This window comes from Ciconia boyciana, chromosome 29 (assembly GCF_034638445.1).
Source record: "Ciconia boyciana chromosome 29, ASM3463844v1, whole genome shotgun sequence".
Lineage (NCBI taxonomy): Eukaryota > Metazoa > Chordata > Aves > Ciconiiformes > Ciconiidae > Ciconia > Ciconia boyciana.
In genome coordinates this window covers 1413327-1435452 of record NC_132962.1, presented here as the reverse complement: position 1 = coordinate 1435452, position 22126 = coordinate 1413327, and the positions used below count along the sequence as shown (strand labels likewise).

At 47.3% G+C, this 22126-nt stretch overlaps 1 protein-coding gene and 4 non-coding genes across 5 annotated transcripts; all 5 read left to right on the top strand.

Annotated features, from left to right (window-relative positions):
- Window positions 1-1440: 1440 nt before the first annotated feature.
- Window positions 1441-1513, top strand: TRNAK-CUU (transfer RNA lysine (anticodon CUU)). Its single transcript has one exon. It is a non-coding gene; the product is annotated as a tRNA-Lys (tRNA).
- A 6087-nt stretch (window positions 1514-7600) lies between these two features.
- LOC140644861 (E3 ubiquitin-protein ligase TRIM7-like) lies at window positions 7601-17106 on the top strand. The gene is made up of 7 exons (XM_072848023.1): window positions 7601-8032; window positions 8877-8972; window positions 9287-9517; window positions 11654-11676; window positions 12259-12374; window positions 13229-13264; window positions 16278-17106. Exons 1-7 carry the CDS (start codon window positions 7616-7618, stop codon window positions 16790-16792), a joined length of 1434 nt encoding a protein of 477 aa, XP_072704124.1. The 5' UTR covers window positions 7601-7615; the 3' UTR covers window positions 16793-17106.
- A 3123-nt stretch (window positions 17107-20229) lies between these two features.
- Window positions 20230-20302, top strand: TRNAT-UGU (transfer RNA threonine (anticodon UGU)). Its single transcript has one exon. It is a non-coding gene; the product is annotated as a tRNA-Thr (tRNA).
- Window positions 20303-20468: 166 nt separating this feature from the next.
- TRNAP-UGG (transfer RNA proline (anticodon UGG)) lies at window positions 20469-20540 on the top strand. The gene has a single exon. It is a non-coding gene; the product is annotated as a tRNA-Pro (tRNA).
- A 1401-nt stretch (window positions 20541-21941) lies between these two features.
- On the top strand, window positions 21942-22014 carry TRNAV-AAC (transfer RNA valine (anticodon AAC)). The gene has a single exon. It is a non-coding gene; the product is annotated as a tRNA-Val (tRNA).
- Window positions 22015-22126: the final 112 nt, after the last annotated feature.

Here is a 22126-nt window from a genome sequence, read left to right as displayed (position 1 = left end):
CTTGGAAATAACTTGAAGCAGGTAGGCAGGTTTCTTGGAATCATGTCCTAATTACTGTTGTTACTTAAGGCCATAACCATGCAGTTTAAACCCTCCAGAACAGAGATCTGACTGTGGACACCAGCCTCCATGCTCTGGTACGAGCTGTATTTCTCAAGCACGTGTGGTCCATGAGTTGTGTTGGTTCTTGGGGCACTTCTTGTTGCGTTAAGCAAGCCTCCACCCACAGGTGTTGTCAACCGGCTTTCAGCTACCTGTGTCCCATCAAGGCCATGGCACAAGCTTATATGCCCCATATGGAATAATGGAGTGGTTCACGCAGCTCTGCCATCCATCTGTGTTTTAAAGGAAGCCAAGAACCCTGGTCTGCAGGAGCCTTTGGCTTGAAGGGGTATGGAAAGAGCATGTTTTGGCTATTCCAGGTCTCGCACATAGAGTAGCTCAGCTGAGAGAAAGGCTGGATAAGAATCAAAACAAGAAAATACAGGCAAGGAGGGGAGAGAATGGGAAGCGCTGAAACTCTTTTATGCAAAGTGCTCCTTGCAAGCTTAGAAGAAATGGCCTCCAGGATCAGGTGAACATTTGCCAGCCCTTGTTTTTTTAGTCTCTTCTCTGCTCCATGAAAAACTGCACCCAGTGGGATTAATCAGTGTGATTAAACATGATGCTGAACAGGGAGGGGGATAAAGAAGGGAGGAAGGAGGGTTTGCTTTTTGGCAGGATCCCCCAAATGGGATGGGACACCTCCTTCTACCCCTGTTATTTGTGCTATTTGTGGAGGAAAATGTAAATTAGCTGGTCTCAAAAGGGGACTTGGGAAGGTGCTGCCTTCACAAGCAGAGAAGGGCTAGAGGCTTACTTGTAGGTCTATAAAATCTTCCTCTTTGGGTCTTTCCTGCAGAGTTAACCCAGGGTTGACTTAAAAGTTGGGAGCTGGGGGTGTTTCTCTGCACAAAGGGAGATTAAAGGGCCTGAGAGCCTGTAGACTTGCCCATGTAATGAATGACTCCATGTCCTGGAAGGTGTCTCGGGGCTTGGTGAGGAGCTGTGTTTGCCCAGGTGCAAGCAGAAGCATTGTTCCCACCAAACAATATCCCCCATCGGCTCTGAGGTCGTTCAGGTCCTGGGTCAGCCCAAGCGCAGGAGAGGAATAAAGGCAGCGGAGACACGTGGCCGGCGGATGCTTGGACCTCGGAGGGGAAAGAAGAGTAAGGTAAGGGACCCTCTCTTAGGGTTTTGCTTTGGGACTTTTCTGTGTCTTCCTTCTGTGTTTTGTGTTGGCTGGCACCATCCCAACACACCCTCTTAAATCTCCCAGGGAAGAGCTTCCACTTATTTGAATGCCCCTATTTTTATACTCATAAAATTGGGCATTTTGCTAAATCAGCATCAAATTTACACTTTTGGTGAGAAAAACAGTGGGAATGGGAGATTTTGGCAGCCCGGCTAGCTCAGTCGGTAGAGCATGAGACTCTTAATCTCAGGGTCGTGGGTTCGAGCCCCACGTTGGGCGCTCAAGTTTTTTTCCCAAACCTGCCTGTTTCTGGATACAAACAATTGCTGGTGCTATGTCTGAGCAAGAGTGGAAGCATCTTAGGAAATAAAGAAATGTGGGGGTTTTTTCTCATAAGATCATTTTATTCACTTGGGAGATTTCTGCCTTGAAAGCATGGCTATTAATTTTAATAGAGCAGAGGTGGAATTGCCTGAATTTCAGCTTTTTAGGGTGCTGGAGGATTGTCTAATAATGTGCTTCAAGTTTCTCTACTCATTTTGCCCCAAAAGGGACATCACAAGCATCTGTACTGTGAGGTTTTTGCCTGATTGGTTTTCCTCCTGCTAGAAGGCTGATCACTGAGGAAACTCTTTACAGGGATTAATAAATTGCCTGAGCCATTCTCATTCACAGGGAACCCTGTGCTGGGCTGAGGTGCAGCTGGGAGGTCAAGATCTGTCCCCTTGCCCAAGATGAAGGTGCTCTTTGTGGGGCTGACCCTTGTCTTGTGCATCGGAGTTGGTAAGTGGAGGGTCACAGTTAAATGGGATTTACTAAAGGGCAGGGGAATATATCTGATGGTGGTTGGGTGGGTCTTGGCAAGCTCTTGATATCTGCAGTGTTGTCACTGAGCTGGATGTCATCTGCTCTGAGTCTACGGTCAGTGGAGAGAAATCTCTGTAACTGTTTTTGTCATTGCTTGAATGAAAGTGACTTTCCCCTGGTAAGTGAGTGGAGAGAGCTATTAAATCCAAAGAGACCTCCTCTGGGCCAGGAGCTTCAGTTGTAGGTTGCTGGATCCTGGGCTAGATGTGTACCTGCTCTGCCCCAGAGAGCTGTTGTGATGGTCTTGCTGTGGATGAACCCCATTTCAGCTGGATAAACCCCACCCCAGAGCCCACATCCACATTTTTTCTCTGTGGGTCTGTAGTTTCTTCATTTGTTCACCTACGGCCATGTCTGCCTGCAAAGCTCTGCCAAGAAGGGTTAAGTGTCCATAGGCATCATTTGCCTCTCCCCTACAGATGAGGGCTCTCATTACTGGGTCTGTAAGTGAAGGTGACACTTGGTCCCTTCCCTGGTGTGCTCTACATCTTCTCTGGGGTCATTCCCATGTTATTGTAGGGACATTTGAAGCAAAACTCCCCATGGCTCTGCAGAACGGAGCCCCAAGCTCATTACCTCTTCTCTGTCTGCTGCAGTTGAGGCTCTTCAATGCAAAGTCTGCAAGTACAAGATCCCCTTCGTCGGATGTTTCCGGGGAGCGAATGAAACGACTTGTGAGCGGAGAGAGAAATGTGCCATCATTAAAACCTCCCTGGGTACGCAGTGAGGGGGGTCAAAACCATGTGTTTCCTTTGGTTCAGTGGGGGTTGTCCTTGTCTTTGGAAAACCAAACTGATTTGCAGAATGAATGAGGATGTAATGATGAACCTGATGTGGGAAAAGGCTAACGCAAGGGGCCAAATTCCTTCTCTTGATGGAGGCTGCCCTATATATGGTTAAAAAAAGTCCCTTTTAGGCAAAGGAGAGACTCTGTCTCCCGAAGAAGCCATGCGAGTTTTGTCTGTGTGTGCATATAGCTCTTTCTCCTAACTAAAGCAAGGTGTGACTTCGTTTGGGTGTGCTATTTAAGGGACTGGTTTCTCACCTGGTAACTTCAAAGTCCACCACTGATTTTTATTAGTTTAGTGCTGCTTTCTTCTAACCATGGTCCCTCTCTGCCCACCACCCCCGCAGGGAAGGTGACCCTCTATTACCAGCAAGGCTGCACCTCTGTGATGAACTGCGGCCGAGAACGGGCATCTGATGCAGAGTCCCGCCTGACATCCCGGTATTCCTGCTGCGAGACGGACCTCTGCAATGAGGAGTGGCATGAGGACCCCACAGACTAGCCTGCAGCGAGGGCAGGATCAGGGCTACTGATGTGGTCCAGCCATTTCAATGCTATGAGTCATCAATTTAATCTTGAACTATTATCACCTTAAATTAGGATGGCTGGACCCACTCTGTCTGCAGGGCTCCCCTATGCATCTGGCCTGATTTTGTTTCAGCTCTAGCAATAAACCTGCAGGCTTATAACTGGCAGCTGAATTTGGCTCGTGTGCATGTTTTCCTGCTCCAAACAGACGGTCCTATTAACAGCTCTTCAGACTCGGCATTCCTGGTGGTCTGGAAGCAGCTTGTGGCCCTGAACATAATCCTGCTACTAAAACTCCAAGGGCAAGCCAAGGTGCTTTCCCCTGGTTGCATCCCATTTTTTTTCTACAGTGCATGGCTGGCAACTTTTTTTGCTGGGAACTTTTCACCAAGGGTTGCAAAGGAGAGCATCGGGGAGTTGCTGGAAGCCAAGAGAAATAAAGGACATGTATATCTAATAGATATTAGGTATTCATTTCACCCGTGCTAACCCAAAATTCCCTTACTGGTCAACGGAAGTTGAGTCATCCATCTAATGTGGACAATAAATGGTCCTTCAGGAGGTCCCAAACTCCTGCAGTTGACTTCAGATGAAACCTAAAGGAACAACTTGATCAGTTCAGGACACTTGTAGTTGCTGCCTGCAGCCCAAAGCCCCCGAACAGGAGAGGGCAATGCATTATAGGCAGTTTTGAAATAAATGGGCTTTTTTTTAGCCTTACCCATATCTTTGAGGGCAAAACATCTATGGTGGGAGGAGAAACTATGAGCATGAAGTGTGGGAATCATGTAGAGATGGAGATTCTGCTGTCGTCACTGTCTGATCTAGGAAAATGGCTATTTTGGACTTTTTCTGTCTTATTGCAGCACGGGGCGGGGGGGGGGGATGGGAGGAAAAGAGGGTTTATTTTGTCCGAGGCATTTGTAGCTGGGGAGTGTAGTGCTGCAAGAAGTTATTTATCTAAATGACAGATCATATTTTTTAATGAGGATAAAAAATCCTGTCCACTGCACTGCGCAGCAGAGGGATGTTCCTTTTGATTATTACCCCCTGAGGAGTTTGTTTTGCAGATAGGCTGATGGCTGCAGAGATTCCTATGTGGCTTGGGGCTGTAGGGGCTTCTTCATTGTGTGGATACAGGTGTCTTCTGGAGCCAGGTTCAACTTCCATCCTTTCTGGAATGAGAAGTTTGGAGGAGACCACTTCCAGCCTTGAGACTGAGCCCGAATCTCTGTCCATCCAGCCTTGTAGCTGGGTCCAGTTTTGGGGTAACCAGGGGGAACTCCAGTGCAGGACAGTGACTGCTTGCACATGTCCTACCTGGAAGCACAGGCACAAGAGCCTGAACATGCTTGGACTCACCTAACATAGGACAAGACCTCAAAGGACAATCAGTCCCAGGTTGGTTTTGTACCAAAAGCCAGTCCTGCAAGAAACCATGTTATTGGGGTTGAATTCTGTCCCCTGCCCCGCTTTGTTTTGGATGTCCCAACCTCTTCTTACCTAAACAAGCCACCCATGGTAGGTGGGAGATGTTTTTGCCCTTCTTTGAATGTTGCTGACCCAAATATGAGCTGGAAGATGAATCATTCATTGATGGCTTTGGAGGAGGGATGAAAAGCTTCGCTCCTTCCTGAGCCCCAGCTCTTCTGGAGGGAAAGATGGGGCATTGGAGAGGGTTAAAGGGCTGCAGAGACCCTGTAGAGAACATCTCGGCTGGGAGACAGGTGGAGGGAGGTGCTGGAAATGTGATCCTGGCTCTGGGCAGGGGAAAAAAGCTTTGGCACAGGGAAGGAGAGCAGAGACAGGGTGGCTGGAGAGGAGAAGGAGGGAAGGAGATCGGTGGGTGCCCAGGATAGATGCAATGGGGGAGGGGAAGGAATGGTAAGTGAGATGGGGCGGGGGGTGACAGAGGGGACAAATGGGGCAACCGAGGGCTGGGAAGGAGCAGGAGCTTGAGCGGCACTGAAATGTCAGAGGCATCCAGGACTCGGGCTGGTTTCCTTCGTCAGAGCATGGTGGAGCGACTGCCACGGGCTGCATCCCACTGGGACCCGTCGGCCACCAGGCTTGTCCCCCACCTGCCTCCCACTAGCACCCTCCCAATGCAAAAGGTTGGGCGATTCGGGAGGATGACCCTTTCCTACACCTCTGCTCCGAGGTACGTGGGGTCAGCTGGGGGCATAGGGAGGGCAGTGGGATGCACTTGTCCGTCTGTCCAGAGGTCGTCTGTCCTTTTTTACCTGTAGGCACCTTGTTCTCCTGCTTCTCCCACTGGGCTGCCCATTGTTTCTGTTGAGGTGTCTCACTCTTTTTCTTTGCTATTTATGCACCTCTGGTTAGCATATGGATTTCTCTCCAGCTCACAGGCCACCACCTTTTCCTTTCTGCAGAGATGTGATGAAAAATATATGCACGACATTAGAAAAATATATAGTTTGTGTTTATTTACAGGTCAAGAGAAATGGAAAGTGGAAGTGAAAGCAATTTCCCTTCCACAGGGAGTGGGGGATGTGTGTATAAATATATATCAATGTATATGAGCAAGGGTAGGTAGATAAATATGCACAGAGGTGGAAATGGTGGTCTGCAGAAAAATTCCTTTTCTGTAGGGAACTGTGTACATATAAATGGATATGTATTGTATATATAGGGATATATGTGTGTACACATATATGCACCTATATATATGAGTCTGTGTGTGAATATATACATATAAATATATATATTCTGCTATTTGCCTGAGTCATTTGTTCTGTGTTATTTCCAATCACATACTAATGTGGGTCATAGCAAGCACTTGTATTCAGATTTTATTTTCCTGTGAGAAGGTGAAGGATTCCTTTCCAAGCCCAGGATTGTATTTAAACTGACCTGAAAACACTCATTGCTAGTCCCAAATCCAGAGCAAGTCTGGATTAGCAGTAAATGCATGCCTGAAGTCTGACGCTCCTGTGTAGCAGATTCTAGAAAATGCAAATGCCAGAAAAGTTCTAAAGTTACAAGAGATATTCAAGGGGAGGATGGGTACCCCTCCTCAGTGTTCTTCCCCAGCTGCAAAGGTATCAGGATGAACACAACCCCTACTACAAATCAGAAACCCTTTGTAAACCCCTGGCATCAGGAGACTAAGACTAGTTTTGCTAATATAACTCCTCCAGTACAACCTCTGGGGTTGGGATTCATCTTCTCTTAGCTCTGGATGTCTCCAAGGGAAAGATCTCAACTTGGAGATGTCAGATCAACTGGGCTGACTTTGAAACAGCATTTATGGATAGGATCACTTGATCTGTTTTCAGGTCCTCATTAGGGGAAGATGAATCACTCTCCAGAAATGCCTACGTTTCTCTGTTGATGGTAATGTGACCCCTGCCCCCCCCAGTAACTAGGTGACTGTCACTCACTTTTATCTCTGTTCTCCATAACAAGAGCTTTGGTGAGCTGCTCAGGTGGAGACAACCATATTATAGACAAACCTCAGCCAAGGAAGGTTCTCATATATTAATTATCATTCCCATTTGATGCAAGATCTCTAAAGCTGCACAAAATGTTCTTGGAAAGCAAAAAGTGTTTTTGAGACGCAGGACTCCAATCCAGAGGTTAATCTTTATGGATTTGGGAAACTCACCCCCAGATCTTGATATGGACTTTGCATCCATGTGTATTCCCTTTCTCCTGTTGCTTTTTATGGCCCCTATTGAGCTCTGGAGCTCAACCAAGTCATTTGAGTCCCCAGCTGAAGCTTCCAGGGCAAAATGGGTCCTTAACGAGAGCTCAGATGGTTACCTGGATCAGAGCCTAGAGCAGCTGTTAAACACAAGCCTGGGGACTCAGATCTTGCATTTAGCACCAGGTCGGCCAAAAAAGCAATGAGACCTGGATCTGGTGGCCGTATCCCAAATGATTTCCCTTTTCCCACCTCCCTCCTGTGGGGGGAAAAAAAAAAAAAGACAAGGATCCCAGGATTTGTGGGGCAGCAAAGGGCATGGACCTTCTTGCTTTCTTTTTCTTCCACCTATGCGTTGTCCCCTAATGCTGAGGTTTTTGTTACCAGTTTAAAGAAACCAGACACTGCAGAAGTGACCTCGGGCAGCGGGCTTGTTCCTGGAAGAGGAACGCCCATTTGGGGCTGGATGCCAAGCATTCATGTTCCGCGTCCAGCCCCGGTGAAATCAGTCCTTGCCCGCAGGAGAGAGGCCATGGCGGCGGTGTTTCTGCCCAGCAATCTCCAGGATGAAGCCACTTGCTCTGTCTGCCTGGAGTTCTTCAAAGACCCCGTGTCCATCGAGTGCGGGCACAACTTCTGCCGGGCGTGCATCATCAAGAGTTGGAAGGACCTAGAGATGGACTTCCCCTGTCCACAGTGCCGAGAGGTCTTCCAACAGAAGAGCTTCAGACCCAACCGACAGCTGGCGAACATGTCTGAGATCATCAGCCAGTTCACCCTCCGTGGGGCCAAGGGTGCCGAGGAGGACGGGCTCTGCGCAAAGCACAGGGAAGCCCTGAAACTCTACTGCAAGGACGACCGGAGAACCATCTGCGTGGTGTGCGACAGGTCCCGGGAGCACCGGCCACATGCCGTGGTACCCGTTGATGAGGCATCCGAGGAGTACAAGGTACCTGTCTGTCTGTCTGTCTGTCCTCCCTGAGGAAGACCCCCCAGGTCTTTCTGCCTCCTGGTGGTATGCATTGTGCCGTGTGTTTGCGCTCACTCGAGTCCCCGCGCGGTCACCTGGCTTTCCCATGCTCAGCCTCGTGCTCAACTGCCCTGCAAAGAGCCGGTTGCTGCTTTCTAGCTTTCCAAAGACCTGAAAAACCCGTCTCCTTTCCAGATATGCAAAACCATCTCATGCACTCACATCATCTCTGCAGCTGGGGAAAGCATGGGATTAAACACAGGGCAGCCAGGAGGCTGTGAGACAGAGTTTCTCCTGTGCAAGCTCCTGCAAAAGCCCTGGGTTTGAGCCATGTGAGCATCATGCTGCAAACACTACCTGCAGGCAACCACCTTATCGGTAGGGTAACAGCCGACGGAGCAAAGACCCACATCTATTTTAGGTCTGGGCAGGCATCCAAAGATGAACAGAAGTTGATTAAAGCCAGGCTGAGTTTTGCTTGTGCCAAGACCAAAGGCGGGGGAGGTGGTAGCAGCAGCCGATGAAAACAGTGCATGTACCCTCCCCTGGCATCCTCCATCTCCTTTCTTTGTGTTTGCTGCACGCATGTGAGCTTGTGGCAGTCCTTGGGGGGTTGCAAACGTGGGTGTCTGGGTGAGCGTGGGCAGAGCTGAGCCAGCGTGTTCAGCCAGTGAGAGTGCCCTGGAATTTTTCTTGCAAACCTGCTTGTGTTTGCACGGCTGCAAGAACAATCCGTGCACAGGCAGAATAATGCAGCAAAAGAAATCAAATGCAGCAAAAGAAAGAAAGAAAAGCCAGTAATATCTTCTTTCTTTGTTCCTAGGAGAAAATCCAGGGACGCTTGGATTTCCTGAAAAAGGAGAGGCAAGAGCTACTGGAATTTAAAGTGAACGATGATAAGAAAACCCAGGAGCTCTTGGTGCGTGCCCGCAATGCAGTGCTCTGGGGTGGTGGGGACAAGGGTCCAGGTTGGGATGCATGGAGGAAAATGAAGATAACAGTTGTTTGTGGAGTAACTGCCCATGGCCTTTGCTGTCCCATCCCCCACGCCTTTTCAAGGCGTCCAGGCAATGTCTCCTCACCCCTCCCCAACTGAAGGCACCCAGTCTCACAAGCAAGCCAGCATGCAGCAGCAATGACACTGGCAGTTGCTCCAAATTCACCAGGTGGCCCCTCTCCACCCCAAAATTATTGCACCAGCTTAAAACCCTTTTTACTGCATGTCATTCCCAGAAAACAATTGAGAACGAGCGGCAGAAGCTGCTCTTGGAGTTCGAGAGGCTGCGGCAGTTCCTACATGACCAGGAGCACATCCTCCTGGGGCAGCTGGAGAAGATGGAGAAGAACATTGCCAAGAGGCAGAACGAGAACATCACTGACCTCTCCAAGGAGATCACGCTCCTCAACAAGCTCATCACGGAGCTGGAGGAGAAAATCCAGCAGCCCATGCTTGAGTTCCTCAAGGTGAGACGCTTGCTATGAAATAAGCCTTCAGATCTGAGTCATGACCCTTCTTCATTCTTTTTTAATGTGTTTCTGGATCCTGTAGAGGTGTTTGGAGGATAAATGTCAGGTTTTTTACCCCACCTTTAATAAACAGATGGTGCATGGCAGTGTCTGAGTGCCCCGAGCTCTGCTATGCCGGCAATAACACACAGCAACTATCTCTGGCTCAGGAACATCATGAAACAGAGATGTGCTCTTCATATTTAAAAGCCTCTGATAAATTTTTCTTCCATGAATTTGTCTGGGCCTTTCTAGCACACATAAATTCCTGTTTCAAGGCATTCGAGCTGAATTAGACCTTGCATGAAGAGCCACCACAGCGGTGCTGGCTAGATCCTTAACCAAGCAACTCCTCTTGCAAATCCAGGTCTTGATGGGTTTGCAACGCTGAATGTTTGTGGCATGCCAAGTCACAGATGTCCACTTCTCCAGCTTAAAGGCTTTGGTGAGGGCTTGGGATGGAGTTGAGTATAGAGGCACATGGAGCCGGTCTCAGCAGGACACGGCTCCTTGCCAATTTTCGCAGTGGAGTCCTGGCTTCAGAAAGTTGGCCGGGACCTGAAAGCAGAGCCGGGTTTTCAGGTCAAAATGAGCTATTAACCAAGCCGGAAAGTATGAGGGAGAGAGCAGATGGAGTCCAGGTATTGATTGCATTGCAAAGAAAGAAGCTGGAGCCAATCCAGCCCTCCCTGTTACCCAAACTCTCCTTCGCACATGAAGTGGGGTTTGAAAAACAAACCTGAGCTGCCCATCCCAAAATCAAGCAGTCCTGACCCCCACTGAATGGCAAAAGGCGAATGGGGGACCTTCTTTTAATTGACGATGTTTTGATTAAACTAAGTAGATTGAGCTTCTGGTGCACACAGATCTGCAGGGTTAAATTCCCTCCCAGGCAGCATTGAAAGCACTGTAAATATTTACAGATGGTTTCAGTACTTGGCTATGGGTGAAAACTCATTTCACGTGGTCTTTGCTCAGCCCTCACCAATGCAAGCAAAAATTATCCTGTAACAATAGGTAATATTTTTTTAAAAGGCCACGTTGGAAATCCTTAGCCAGCTCCAGAGTCCTTTTCCGTTCCCTGGGAGATGGGTATGGCTTTGTGTTGCCTTTGAATCACGTCCAACATACTCGCTACGGTTTATGCCCTTCTTTACATTATTTTAAAGTCATCAGAAAGGACAAATAGTGGCATGGATTGGACTAAGCATGGGTTTCATCTCACTGAGCTTTTGCCACGTAGCAACTAGTTATTAAGGGTATTTTAACCTATAATTTACCTCCATAATTCACCCTTCCTAAGGGCAAATCATTTCTACTGTCGGGACATGCATGCCAGGGTGGGATGAATCACCTGTTAGAGGCACCCTAAACTCTTCTTGGTGGTGACTAGACCATGGAAGTCCAGATATCATGATGTGGAAGTTTAATGACAGCTTTCTAGGTGGCCAAGTTATGGCAGATGATGTCCCTTTGGCTCTTAGGCAGGTGGATACTTGCAGGTGTTTTCTGTATCTCAAGACTTTGCATGGGACAGGTTGATAGGACCTTCTCAGAAGTGGGAGGCCAGCAGAGAGATCCTTAGAGCATCTCAAAGGCTGCTAGATGCCTACACCTGGGTTCACAACAACAATGGTCAAATAATGGAACAGGAAACAGAGAATTTTTGTGGTCACCACCCTAGAAGATACTCCCAACTCACCTGGGCAAGACCCTGGGCAAGCTGGCATGCTTTGAGCAATGGGTTGGATGAGAGACCTCCAAAGGCACCTTCCAACCTAAACCACATCATGATTCTATGGGCATAAAGCTGGAGTATTGTACACAGGAGCATTTGGGAGGCTTGGTTCCCCCCAGAAGCAGCTGGGTCTTCAGTTGCTGCAGACATTTGGGTGGGATTTGGTGGGACTGTGGCCTTCCAAAGCTGAACGCAAACATCTGAGGCACGGATCCATGCCTCATCGTTGCAGCCATAAGGCATGGACATCCTGGTTGGGTTAGATGAAAGGGAATTGCTTTTGTGCTGTCTGAGCCAGGGGAGACGTAATACAGGTTACACAGGGATTTCACCCGGTCTCTCTTTTTCCTTTCTAGGATGTAATGAACATCATAAGCAGGTATGGAGCATTGCTTCTTCCCTTCTTTCATGCTTTTTTCCCCCATCAGCACTGTTTAAAGGTCAGTGTTTGCAGTCCAGATGCCCAGGGAGGCACTGGGGTAGACAGAGCTTGTCTCCTACTTGGTGCAAGCCCTGGGTGTCTTCCAACTTCTTGGAAAACTTAGCATTATCAGAAAGTCTTTTCCTACCAGGCAGTTTCTTCAATGGTCAAGTGAGACCAGAAACCCCAAGTCATCTTATTTGCCCAATACGCAGTTCACCGAGGGCAATGGTTTAGTCACCACTTAAGCTGCAAAAATGAAATTTAAGCTGCAGCAGGAGCAGCTGAGTGGGGGTAACCCAGCACAGATACCCTTTCCAACAACCAGTCGAGGGGGTTTTTAAAGTTCATGTGTAAATCCTGGTGTCCTCAGCCCAGGCAGGTGGAAATCCATGTGTGATATTTGCAATGCAGTGTTGAGCACTTGGGCAGACTGCTGGTGGGGTGGGGTGGGAGCATTGCACAATGCCAACTGCAAATGAAAAAGAAAGGAGGGGAATAGCAATGATTTCCTTATTGGTTTTACTTTTTTCTTTGCAGAAGTGATGACGTAAAGTGCCAGAAGCCTGTGCCAGTATGCACAGATATGAAAATGCACATCTGCAATTTCTCCCTCAAGACCGTCGTCCTTGAGAAAGTCTTAAAGAAATTCAGAGGTACGTGGAAACGAAACCGGGGGGTTTAAAATAGGCCTGGCCTTTAGCAGGCGTCGGGGAAAAATGGATGAGGAGTGCTGGGGATGCTGTGGATGTCTCAAGGTCCCTTAGCACATGCCTGGCCAGCAGTACCGAAATAGGAGAATAAATTATGTCGGAAAGGACTTCTGGAGATACGCATGAACAGGAGGAGACTCACCCTGCCAGGCTGCCAGTGAAGGAGATGCAGGATTTTTTTAAAGAGGGAAAAACCTGAATCTGGCACATCGATTTTAGTGCAATAAAGCCTGCAATTTTCACATCTCGAATAGTTTGAGGCCGGGATAGTCAAGCTTTGCATTTTAAAAACCAACCCCTTGCAGCAACGCAGCAAAGCCACGAGATGGTGCTGAGGGATTTGGAAGGGAAGCAAGCACCAGAAAGCGGACCTGGAAGGGGAAATCCCTAAATGCAAACTATGCCCTGGAGCAATAATAGGCTTCAAGTATTATACCAGAAGTTTGAAACTCATCATACAACGAGGAGAACAAAATATGGCAGGGCACGATAAATAAGGCTTAAATAAATCCTTTGTTCTCTTGATGTCAAGAAGCTTTTTTTTTTTTTTAAGGCTTTTTTTGATAAAAATTAAAAAATATTTAGCAGGAATTTTCCCTGTTGCTTGTCCCCATTGCACAAGCTGGTGGGAGCTGGCATTGCTCCATCCTCAGCTCTTGCTGCCTGTCGAGTCCCACATCGGCAAAGACGGCACTTTGGCAATGTGGTGTGGGTGTAAACGTCCCCATAAAGGAGATTTTGTGGTTCCCTCTGGCTCTCTCGGTGTTGCCATTTACTTGCTTGTCTCTTCTTTTCAGAAAACCTGCAAGATGAACTGGGAAGAGGTGAAAAAGGTAAAAGGAAAATATTTAAGACGTAGCGCCCTGGAGCAAAGACTTTAAATTGTGGTTGTAATTTGCAAAGCTGGTTTTGCAAAGCCAAAGAGAGGGGGATAAAAAGAAAAAAGGCACTCTAGATTTCTTTTTTTTTTTTTAATTTCTTCTCTCTCGATGATTTCCAGATCCAGCCTGCTCAGTTCAAGAGACAAAAGACGATTTTTCTAGCTGACGCCGGGGATCTGACAGCTAAGCTAGGTCCTTTCTGCCTGTTTACACTTAACAAAACTACAGTGCGGAACAGAAAGAACAGATACTTGAACCCAAAAATGGATTCATACCCTTTCAAGCCACACCCTGCTTTAAGTCTGCCAGATTTCCTCTGTGGCCCGTGGTTGGGCTTCTATTTCCACCAGGGTTTGGGATGGAGAGTGTGCCCATAATCTGCTCCAGTGCAAAGTCAGATGACTTAAATTTGGTGGAAAGCTGTTGAAATCATGGCTGTGGGCAGGCGGTTGCTTTCAGATCATGCCATGCTGGAGAAGACTTGCTCACCAGCTCTCTCCTGGGTTGGCGAAGGAGCGAGTTCACATGAGAGGTCATGAATTTGCAACCAGCAAAAACAGCCCAGATGGACTCTTTCCATGCTGGATGAGCCTCTGCTTTGCTTCAGCAGTGGCGGTGAGCACAGGGGAATACCAATGAGCCGGGAAACCCCAGTGATGGGCTCTGCAGTGGTTCTGACACCAGCCTGATCCCTCTGACCTTGCACTGCGGTGGGTGCAAGGCATGAGCAGAAGCTGTTAAAATCTGCCCCCATCCTCCAGCTCCCTTGATGTGAAGGTTGCATAGCCATGCCCAGAGCAGCCAGAGTTACCCCAGCAAAGCAAAGCCCTCTTTCAGAAGAGAAAGCTTATTCTTGCTTTTAAGGTGGTGGTCTTCAGCATTTGCAAACCCCTTGGCGAAGGCAGAGGAGGACAAGCTATGGGTTGGATCCTTTCCAAGGACCATCCAGCTTAGAGGGGCCAGACTCTGCTCACAAACATCCCCAGACACCTCTGGAAAATGCCAAGGGGTTGGCAAAGCAAAAGAAGAAAGGCTGATGACCACCATTTAAAAGCAAAATGGCAAAGCGACCCTCCCTGCATGTCCATGGTGGTGTGTGTGCATGTGTAGAGGTATAACTCGGCTGGTGCATTATACCAGCAAACCCTCTGAAAGCAGGTTGGGCCACAGCTCATGCTGCAGAGAGCTGGGGGATCAAGGGATGAAGAAGGGACCAGCCAAAACCTCGTAGCAGTTGTTGAATCCCACTCCTCTGACTGCCTTAGTTCATCTTTTCCAAGAGCTTTGAATGCTCTTATTTTTATTGTTTTTATATGAGCTCCTGGAGTCATATTATTTTTTTAAAATCAAGCCAAATCATAATTCACAGCCCCTGCAGCTGAGTTGAAGCTCAAACCCAAATTCTAATGGCTCCAGCAGCTGGAGATACAAGAGGAAGGAAGGAAAACACCTTTTAAAGAAAAGATTGGCATCAAGGAAATTTGCTGATCTAATCCATTTTCCCTAGCTTTTGCTAATGGACACTTTGAAAGCACCTATCTCTTGGTCTGATATAATAGTGCAAAATGCAGGAGATGTTATCTTAAAGCCAATCTCCCAGTTTTGGGGAGAAACCTGGTGCTTAAGTTTTGAAGGAAAAAAGGACCTACCCTTTCCTGTGGTTGCTATCACTTTGCCAACCCTTGTGAAACACCATGAAGCTTTCAATCCCATCATGAGTCTTTTTGGACTTCCTATGCAATTTTCAGGCCCAAATCTATGGATTTTGAAAGAGCATAAAGACCTTTAGCTAAATAAACTCTGGTGCGGGATCCAACACATTCCGGCTCCTAAGGTCCCATCTTAGATTCCCCCAAAGGGCCTCATTCATTCATGGCAACTTTGCTGACTACAACCACAATTTGAGGTCACTAACGTGTTTGCTGTTTCCTTTGAGCCTGATTTTGGAAGGGGAAAAGATGTTAGTATCAAAGTTCATCTACATGCGTTTTCTTTTGGGCTGTCCAGATGTGATCTGGTGTGTAAAGATGCCCTTAGGTCATGGCTTTCCACGAGGACTTGTCATCACGGGGTAGTTTGGAGACAGATACTCAGCAATTTATCATCTGAGGGGCGTGCATACCCTGTCTTGTGTGTTGTACATTAGTTGAGCCAGAAACAAAAACAAGAAACAAAAATTATCAATTTCTTTGGGAAAAAAGTCTCATTCTAAGGTCCATTTTTACTGTATATAATTGCTAATCATTTGCATGTGGTTTTATTGTGTTCTTTGCTCCTAATGTCCTTATGTTGTTGTTACCCCATTTCTTAGCAGCAGCAGCATGAGTTTTGCCCTCCCATGAAGGGAATTGGGGTGTCAACGTGGGAGGACAGATGAGTCCCCCCAGTCAGTATTTGAGGGGTGCTGCCTGGTGGCATTACTGAAGGATCATGAGCTGATCAAAGAGCCAAAGACTACAATGCATTTGTAGGTCTCCCTCTAGGACATCTTGAACCAGATCTTGGTCCTCATTTACCATGATTTGCTTTGCCGTGTTGTTCTTCACCCTCAGCTGGTGGGGCCTAACCCCTAGTGAGGATGTGAAAAGGTGAGGTAGATGGTCATCCCATATCTTTAACTGGGACCTTCCTCACCCACCTCCAAGTTTCTCACACACATAGCTTGTCTCTGTGTGCTGGTAGAGAGAAGCAGCATATTTGTTAACATCTAAAATTACTCCTCTTAAAATTAGCCCCAAGCCTCCAGGCTTCCTGCAGAGTCAATGGTGAGAGGAGGCATCTCAAGCACCTCAAAGCCAAGCCAATCTCTGAACTTGGCTTTCCTTCACCACAGGCTGTCCAGGGAGCTGAAGAGGAGCAATTATTGAGGTTGCGATGTGGTTCAGCAACTGATAAAAACATCCCCAGCTTGGGCTTTTAATTGCTAAAATTCTTATTGAGTTACTGTCACTGCTGTCATCAACAGAGGACCTGACCCTGGACCCCGATTCAGCAAACCACCTCCTCATCCTCTCTGCAGACCTCAAGAGCGTGAGGATGGGCTGTAGGAAACAGGAGCTGCCCGACAACCCCAAGAGATTCGACACGAATTCTCGGGTGCTGGCTACCACGGGCTTCAAGTCAGGAAGACATTACTGGGAAGTGGAGGTGGGGGCCTCGGATGGTTGGGCCTTCGGGGTGGCCAAGGAGTCCGTCAGGAGGAAAGGTCTGACGCAGTTTTCCCCCGAAGAAGGGATCTGGGCGGTTCAGCAAAATGGAGGTCGCTACTGGGCGGTCACCTCGCCCCAACGCACTCCGCTGTGCCTCAGCCAGAAACTCAATAAGGTTAGGGTGTATCTGGATTATGAAGGGGAAGAAGTGTCCTTCTACAACGCTGACAACATGCAGCACATCTTCACCTTCAACGTTGCCTTCCAGGAGAAGGTGTTCCCTCTCTTTTCGGTCTGTTCCACTGTTACCTACATCAAACTGTGTCCCTGAGACTTCTCATGGGCTTCGCTGAGGACCTGTCTCCGTGGTCTTCACTGGATGGTGCCTGGACAGCAGTGATGAGCACAAGAGACTCCCAAATCAACCATGCAGCCTGGTTCCTTGGTACATAGGCAGGCAGATAGCTGATAGATGGGTAACCAGGTAGTCAGGGAAAAATATCACAAGGAGGGTCTTCAGATCAGCTTAAAACAGAGAGCAGCTACTGAAGTCATCAGCGATCCCCAGAAGGTTGTGGTCACCATCTTAAACCCATGTCTGAACCAACTCACCTCTTCAGCGAGAAGGAAACCACTGGTAGTTGGTTTGTGGCTCCAAGTCTGATAATGGACAGGTGTTTTTCTTGTCTTGTGTGGGTCTAAGGATCAATATTAGAGCTAGTGGGAAGTTTTGGAGTGGACCTTCCACCCCTTCAGAAGTGTCAATGACTTAAAAATGAAATGTTTAGTGGATAAATGTCCTGTGGGAAAGGTGAAGGGAGTGACACCAAGCAGAGCACTTTGGACATCCATCCAAAGCCAGAATAGGCAAAGCTCCTTTCTATTTGATTGAGGCAAATTAAATTAGAAAGTTTTGCTCCTCCTGAAGTGAATTTAATGGGGAATTTCCCATCTTTTATTATGCTGTTGCTCCCAACAAACTGTAGGTGCCACCTCTGTGCCAAAAGTGGAAATCCTGCCCTGCTCACAGGTGCCTTCACTCCTACAAGATTTAGGAGGAGGTAATTAGATCTATTAACTGCTCCTGGGGAGTGATTGGATTTCCGTGGGTCAGGATGCTCAGTGAGAATGCTCACACCCTCCTGCTGGGCTGTGTGAGTGGTTATAAGGGTCTCAGCTGGGGTTTCTGTCTCTTTCTCTCTTGCTCCTGCTGAGAAGAAAGGTCCTCGATGAAGGGTGGGTGCCTGGTTACTTATTCCAGCTGGTGCTCCTAAAATCTGGGATAACAATTGCACTCCAAAAGCTATTTTTGAGATGGTGGTCTGAGCTGTCCCAGGTGATCTAAACCACATGGCCACCAAGATCTGACCCATGTTGGAGTCAAGCTGGGGCTGAATAAATGCTGTGGGCTTTTGGTTGCCCTCTCCATTAGCTCGTGTAAGTGCTCTGTGCTTCAGTTCTCTGTCTGTGGCTCCTCTGGGCAGGAGGGAGGTATCGCTGCTACTCTGGAAAAGGCTGAAAGGTGCTTTTTTTTTTTTTGGTGAAGCAACAAATGCTAATGTTGTTCAGGTGTGTTTGTCCTACTGGATGTGAGCAAGACCTGTGTTTCTGAATTTTGGTGCTCCTGTGTAACTCCTCCTGAAGTCCCCTCCATGTAGAAGATTTTGTTTTCAAAACAACCCCTCAAGGCTGTCCCGCTTTGCCCACACTAATGTAGACCTCGGGTGCTGAATCTTGTATTTCCTCAGGCTCTCTTTACTGCTCAGTTCTCAGCAAAATCACCTGTTTACCTTTGTCTTCTGTTTTCTTTTTCTGGAAATCCTCACTCTTTGCCAAGACAGCAAATGTTTAGCACGCGGCTTGCTTTGTTCACTGTTGCTTTTGCCAAAACAAAGGAGCCTTTAAAAAGTAATAAGTGTATTGTTGTCTGAAGTGATAAAAAATATGGTTTCTGGTTTTGGGCATTGTTGCTTGGCTTTTTAACCTTTTCTAGAAAACATGTTAAACCTCTTTAGGAAATATGGGGGAGGGGGAAAGCTTTTTTTTAATCAAGAACAACATTTCCTGGCCAGTTCTAAGATGAGAAAAAGACATTTCTGTGCATAGCTGATCTTCATATGTGCTTAAACCTACTGGCAAAACCCTGGTCAACTCCAGTGCCAAGAAACTGTGGGTTGAGCAAGTGCATTGCCTACGTTTTAGGGTTTTTAAAGCCCTTCTCTGCAGTAAATCCATGTCACAGCAGCAGAATAAAATGAAGACGCTGTAGTCCTCTCCTAGGGCATGCAGATCCTGTGTGTGCAGAAGGGTGGTTGCCCTAAACACCTTCAATTGCGTCCACCAGCTTGTGCCCTTGGTTGTGAAGGTGTGTGATCTATCAAAGGCCACCTTAGACTCGTGCAAAGGGTGACATCAAAACCCAAACAGACCAGAAGTGGAATGAATCCATAAGAAAACATCTTTATGTTGCTAACTTGGTGAAGAGGTACTTTTTTTTTCAGGTTTACAGGTGTTTCTTCCCATGCATCGTTGAAGGTTTTCTCTGTGCACAGCTGAGCCCTTAGCTCTGTCCCAAATAATGGAAATCTGGCCAGTAGCTCCTGGAGATGAAGCATGATCCATCTCCTATGAGATGTATTAATGCAGGATCAGGTGAATTTAAGATGCCATTAGTCATAAAAAGATCTGGGGGTGACTGGTTTAGGCATGAACATCTCTGTTTTCAGCTGGTAGGTTGTTTCCTACCCTGAGAGTCTACTTTTTTTTTCTTTTAAATGAATTTGGCTTTAAATTCCCATTATTTAAAGCTGCAGCCACTCTTATAAAGGCCAAGCTGTGAACAGGTGAGCAAAATGCCTGAACTTTCCAAGCTCCATCCATTGCTGAAGCTGTGCCATGGTAGAAATTATATAAATAAATAAAAATCCCTAGAATAAGAACGGTATTAGCAGGAGACATGGTATTTCTTATGTCATGACTTGGTGTTTGTCTTGTTTGTATGTGAGAAATGCTATTTCTGCAAACCACGGGAAGCAAAAAACATCGCTGGAGCAGATTTGAAACCTCCCAGGTTGTTCCTAGCCCATGTGCTGGAAATAAAATGTGAAGGTGCTACCTGTGCTCATCTTCTCCTGTTTATTATTCCCAACTGCTAACAGGCTGGAGAACATCAGAATTGTGGTTGGAAGGATTGTCCTGCTTGGAATTTAAGGCTAAAGAAAGAATTTAAGTGAAAGCATATATATATATACACATATATATTGGGGTGGGCTTTTTTTCCCACATCTGTTTCTCTTAAGCACAAACCCAACATTTGCATATTCCTCAAATCAGGGCTGCAATAAAAAGCTGAAGATGAAAACCGAGCCAACGTTTGGCTTTAGACAGCCTTAGAGGGAGAAATGGGCGTCATCACCTGGGTTATTCCAGCAGCAACACTGAGCTTTCCTCGCTGCCTGTACTTCAGCCAAAACTTCTGCAAAAAAAAAAAGTGCTGGAGGTGCCAAGGGCTGAACCCTGACTCTCGTAGTGGATCAGCATAGGGGCTGAACCCCAACTTTTGGTGTTATAGGGGTGTGGGGTGGACGATGCACCGGTGGTTTCCGGTTGTGCCATGCTCCTTGCTGCTGCTCTTTGTCGTTGTGTTCAGTGCAGCTGGCTCAGACTGGTGCCTAGGGTGGGTTTTGGGAGGTGACAAAGATTTGGCGCAACGCAGTCAATTTCGGGGTTCCCCCTGGACACCAGCACCGAGTTTTCCCTTACCGTGTTGGCTCCATAGCTCAGGGGTTAGAGCACTGGTCTTGTAAACCAGGGGTCGCGAGTTCAAATCTCGCTGGGGCCTCAGAAAATTTTTTTTTTTTGCCCTTTTTTTTTTTCTTCTCCCCAAAAGCGCCATCGTTTTCCTCCACGCCGGGACCGGGCGGAGCCGCGGGGGTTGGCCGGGACCGGCACCGGGGCGGACCCGCTCCGAGCACCGACACCCAGGCCGGGAAACCTTTTCCCAGCGCGGCTCGTTGGTCTAGGGGTATGATTCTCGCTTTGGGTGCGAGAGGTCCCGGGTTCAAATCCCGGACGAGCCCTACTATTATTTTCCCCCCCTTCCTCCTCTATTTTCCCTGTTTGGTGTTTTTTCTGTTTGTTTGTTTGTTTGTTTTAAATAATATTTAAAAATATATCTATTTTAAGTATCTTATTTATTTTCCCCTTCCTTCCACAGCTTTTTGAAGTCCCATTCCAGCTGCAGCGCTCTCGGCAGTTCACTGGGAAAACCCCCAGCGGGGAGAAAAAAAACCCCAGGTTTCAGGACCTTTTTGCCATTACGTGGCTCAGACAGGCGTCTGAGCTTCTCTGTTACTTGTAAATTAACCCTTCTCTGCTAATATCTTTTGTTACCCTCCCAAACCACACAAAGAGGAAGCGACTGCTGCACGCAGCCTCCCTGGGCCTCCGCTTTTGCATAAATCTCATGGTTTGTGTACAGCGGCGTAAATTCAGCATTTCCCATTGCACAAGAGCTGTGGGTGCTCCAGAAATGCTGGAGCACACAGAAATGCTCCAGATCTTTCCCTCATGGGCTATTACCTCTCCTGTGCTGATCTTGGCTCAGTTCCCACGGGGGGAAAAAAAAAAAAAATTATTAATAGCAACCATGAATAAGCAGCTCCTGCTGTGTGTAACTCTAGAAATAAAAATCGTTCAGGAGCTGGGGTGAATCAAGGTCAGGACAAGAGGTTTGTAAGCAAGAGAAATAAGAGAGAAGTATTTGCTTTTCCCCAGAGGAACACACAAAAATCTGGCTCATTTTAACAGCTTTGCTGAAGAAGGATGAGCAAGAGGTACTGCAAGTTGCATTATAATCCTCTCTTCTTCCCAAAAGGAATATACTATTAATTATTTCCCAAGTAATCTATAGGGAATAATAAAGAATATGAAGTTACTCAAGCAAAAGCACAGAAAAAATAATCAAGGGCAGTCCAGTGCATGTGTATGGCTGTGTGCACACACTCACCACCACCAGCGTTGCAGGAAGGTGGAAACTGCACAGAAATAATACCGTTATGACCAGGGATAATGCAAAAAAATCACATTAACAAGCCTTTTTCTTCTCCTTGAACCCGTCGAATCCCCATTAGACCCTGCAGCAGGGAGTTCCCCAGCTCAGCCAAATCCTGCGGCTCCTTTTGGCCGTGCCAGCTGCTGATTTCTCATCCTGAGCAGCAAAAATTAATTTTTTTCACCTTTTTTCCATAGTGAGCGTGATGTTACGGGCCTTGTTTTAGAGACCTGACTGTTGCCCATCCGCACACAAGCCGTGTGCATGCACAGGAGCTTACACACACATGTTTTTCCCTCCCAAAACAGCCAACTGGGGGGAAACACGTGGAAAAAACAGGTTAAAAAAAACCCTTAATCCCCTCGGCCGGGTGTTGGGGTGCAGGAGACCGCGGAGGGCGTTATAGCAGGTTACCCCGCACGGGTGCGTTTCTGTAGTGTAGTGGTTATCACGTTCGCCTAACACGCGAAAGGTCCCCGGTTCGAAACCGGGCAGAAACACCTTCCTTTTCCTCCACGTCCTTCCTGGTGAGTAAAAAAGGATTCGACTGGTGGAAAAAAAACAAAACAAAACAAAACAAAAAACAACTCTCAGTTTTTTGACCAAAAAGCT

What these genes read in the sequence shown, in the direction of transcription:
- LOC140644861 (XM_072848023.1), top strand. Translation starts at nt 7,616, where the DNA reads ATGGCGGCGGTGTTTCTGCCCAGCAATCTCCAGGATGAAGCCACTTGC. An exon ending in AGTCTTAAAGAAATTCAGAG is followed by an intron (nt 12,375 to 13,228) that starts GTACGTGGAAAC and finishes TCTTCTTTTCAG; the next exon opens with AAAACCTGCAAGATGAACTG. An exon ending in ACTGGGAAGAGGTGAAAAAG is followed by an intron (nt 13,265 to 16,277) that starts GTAAAAGGAAAA and finishes TGTCATCAACAG; the next exon opens with AGGACCTGACCCTGGACCCC.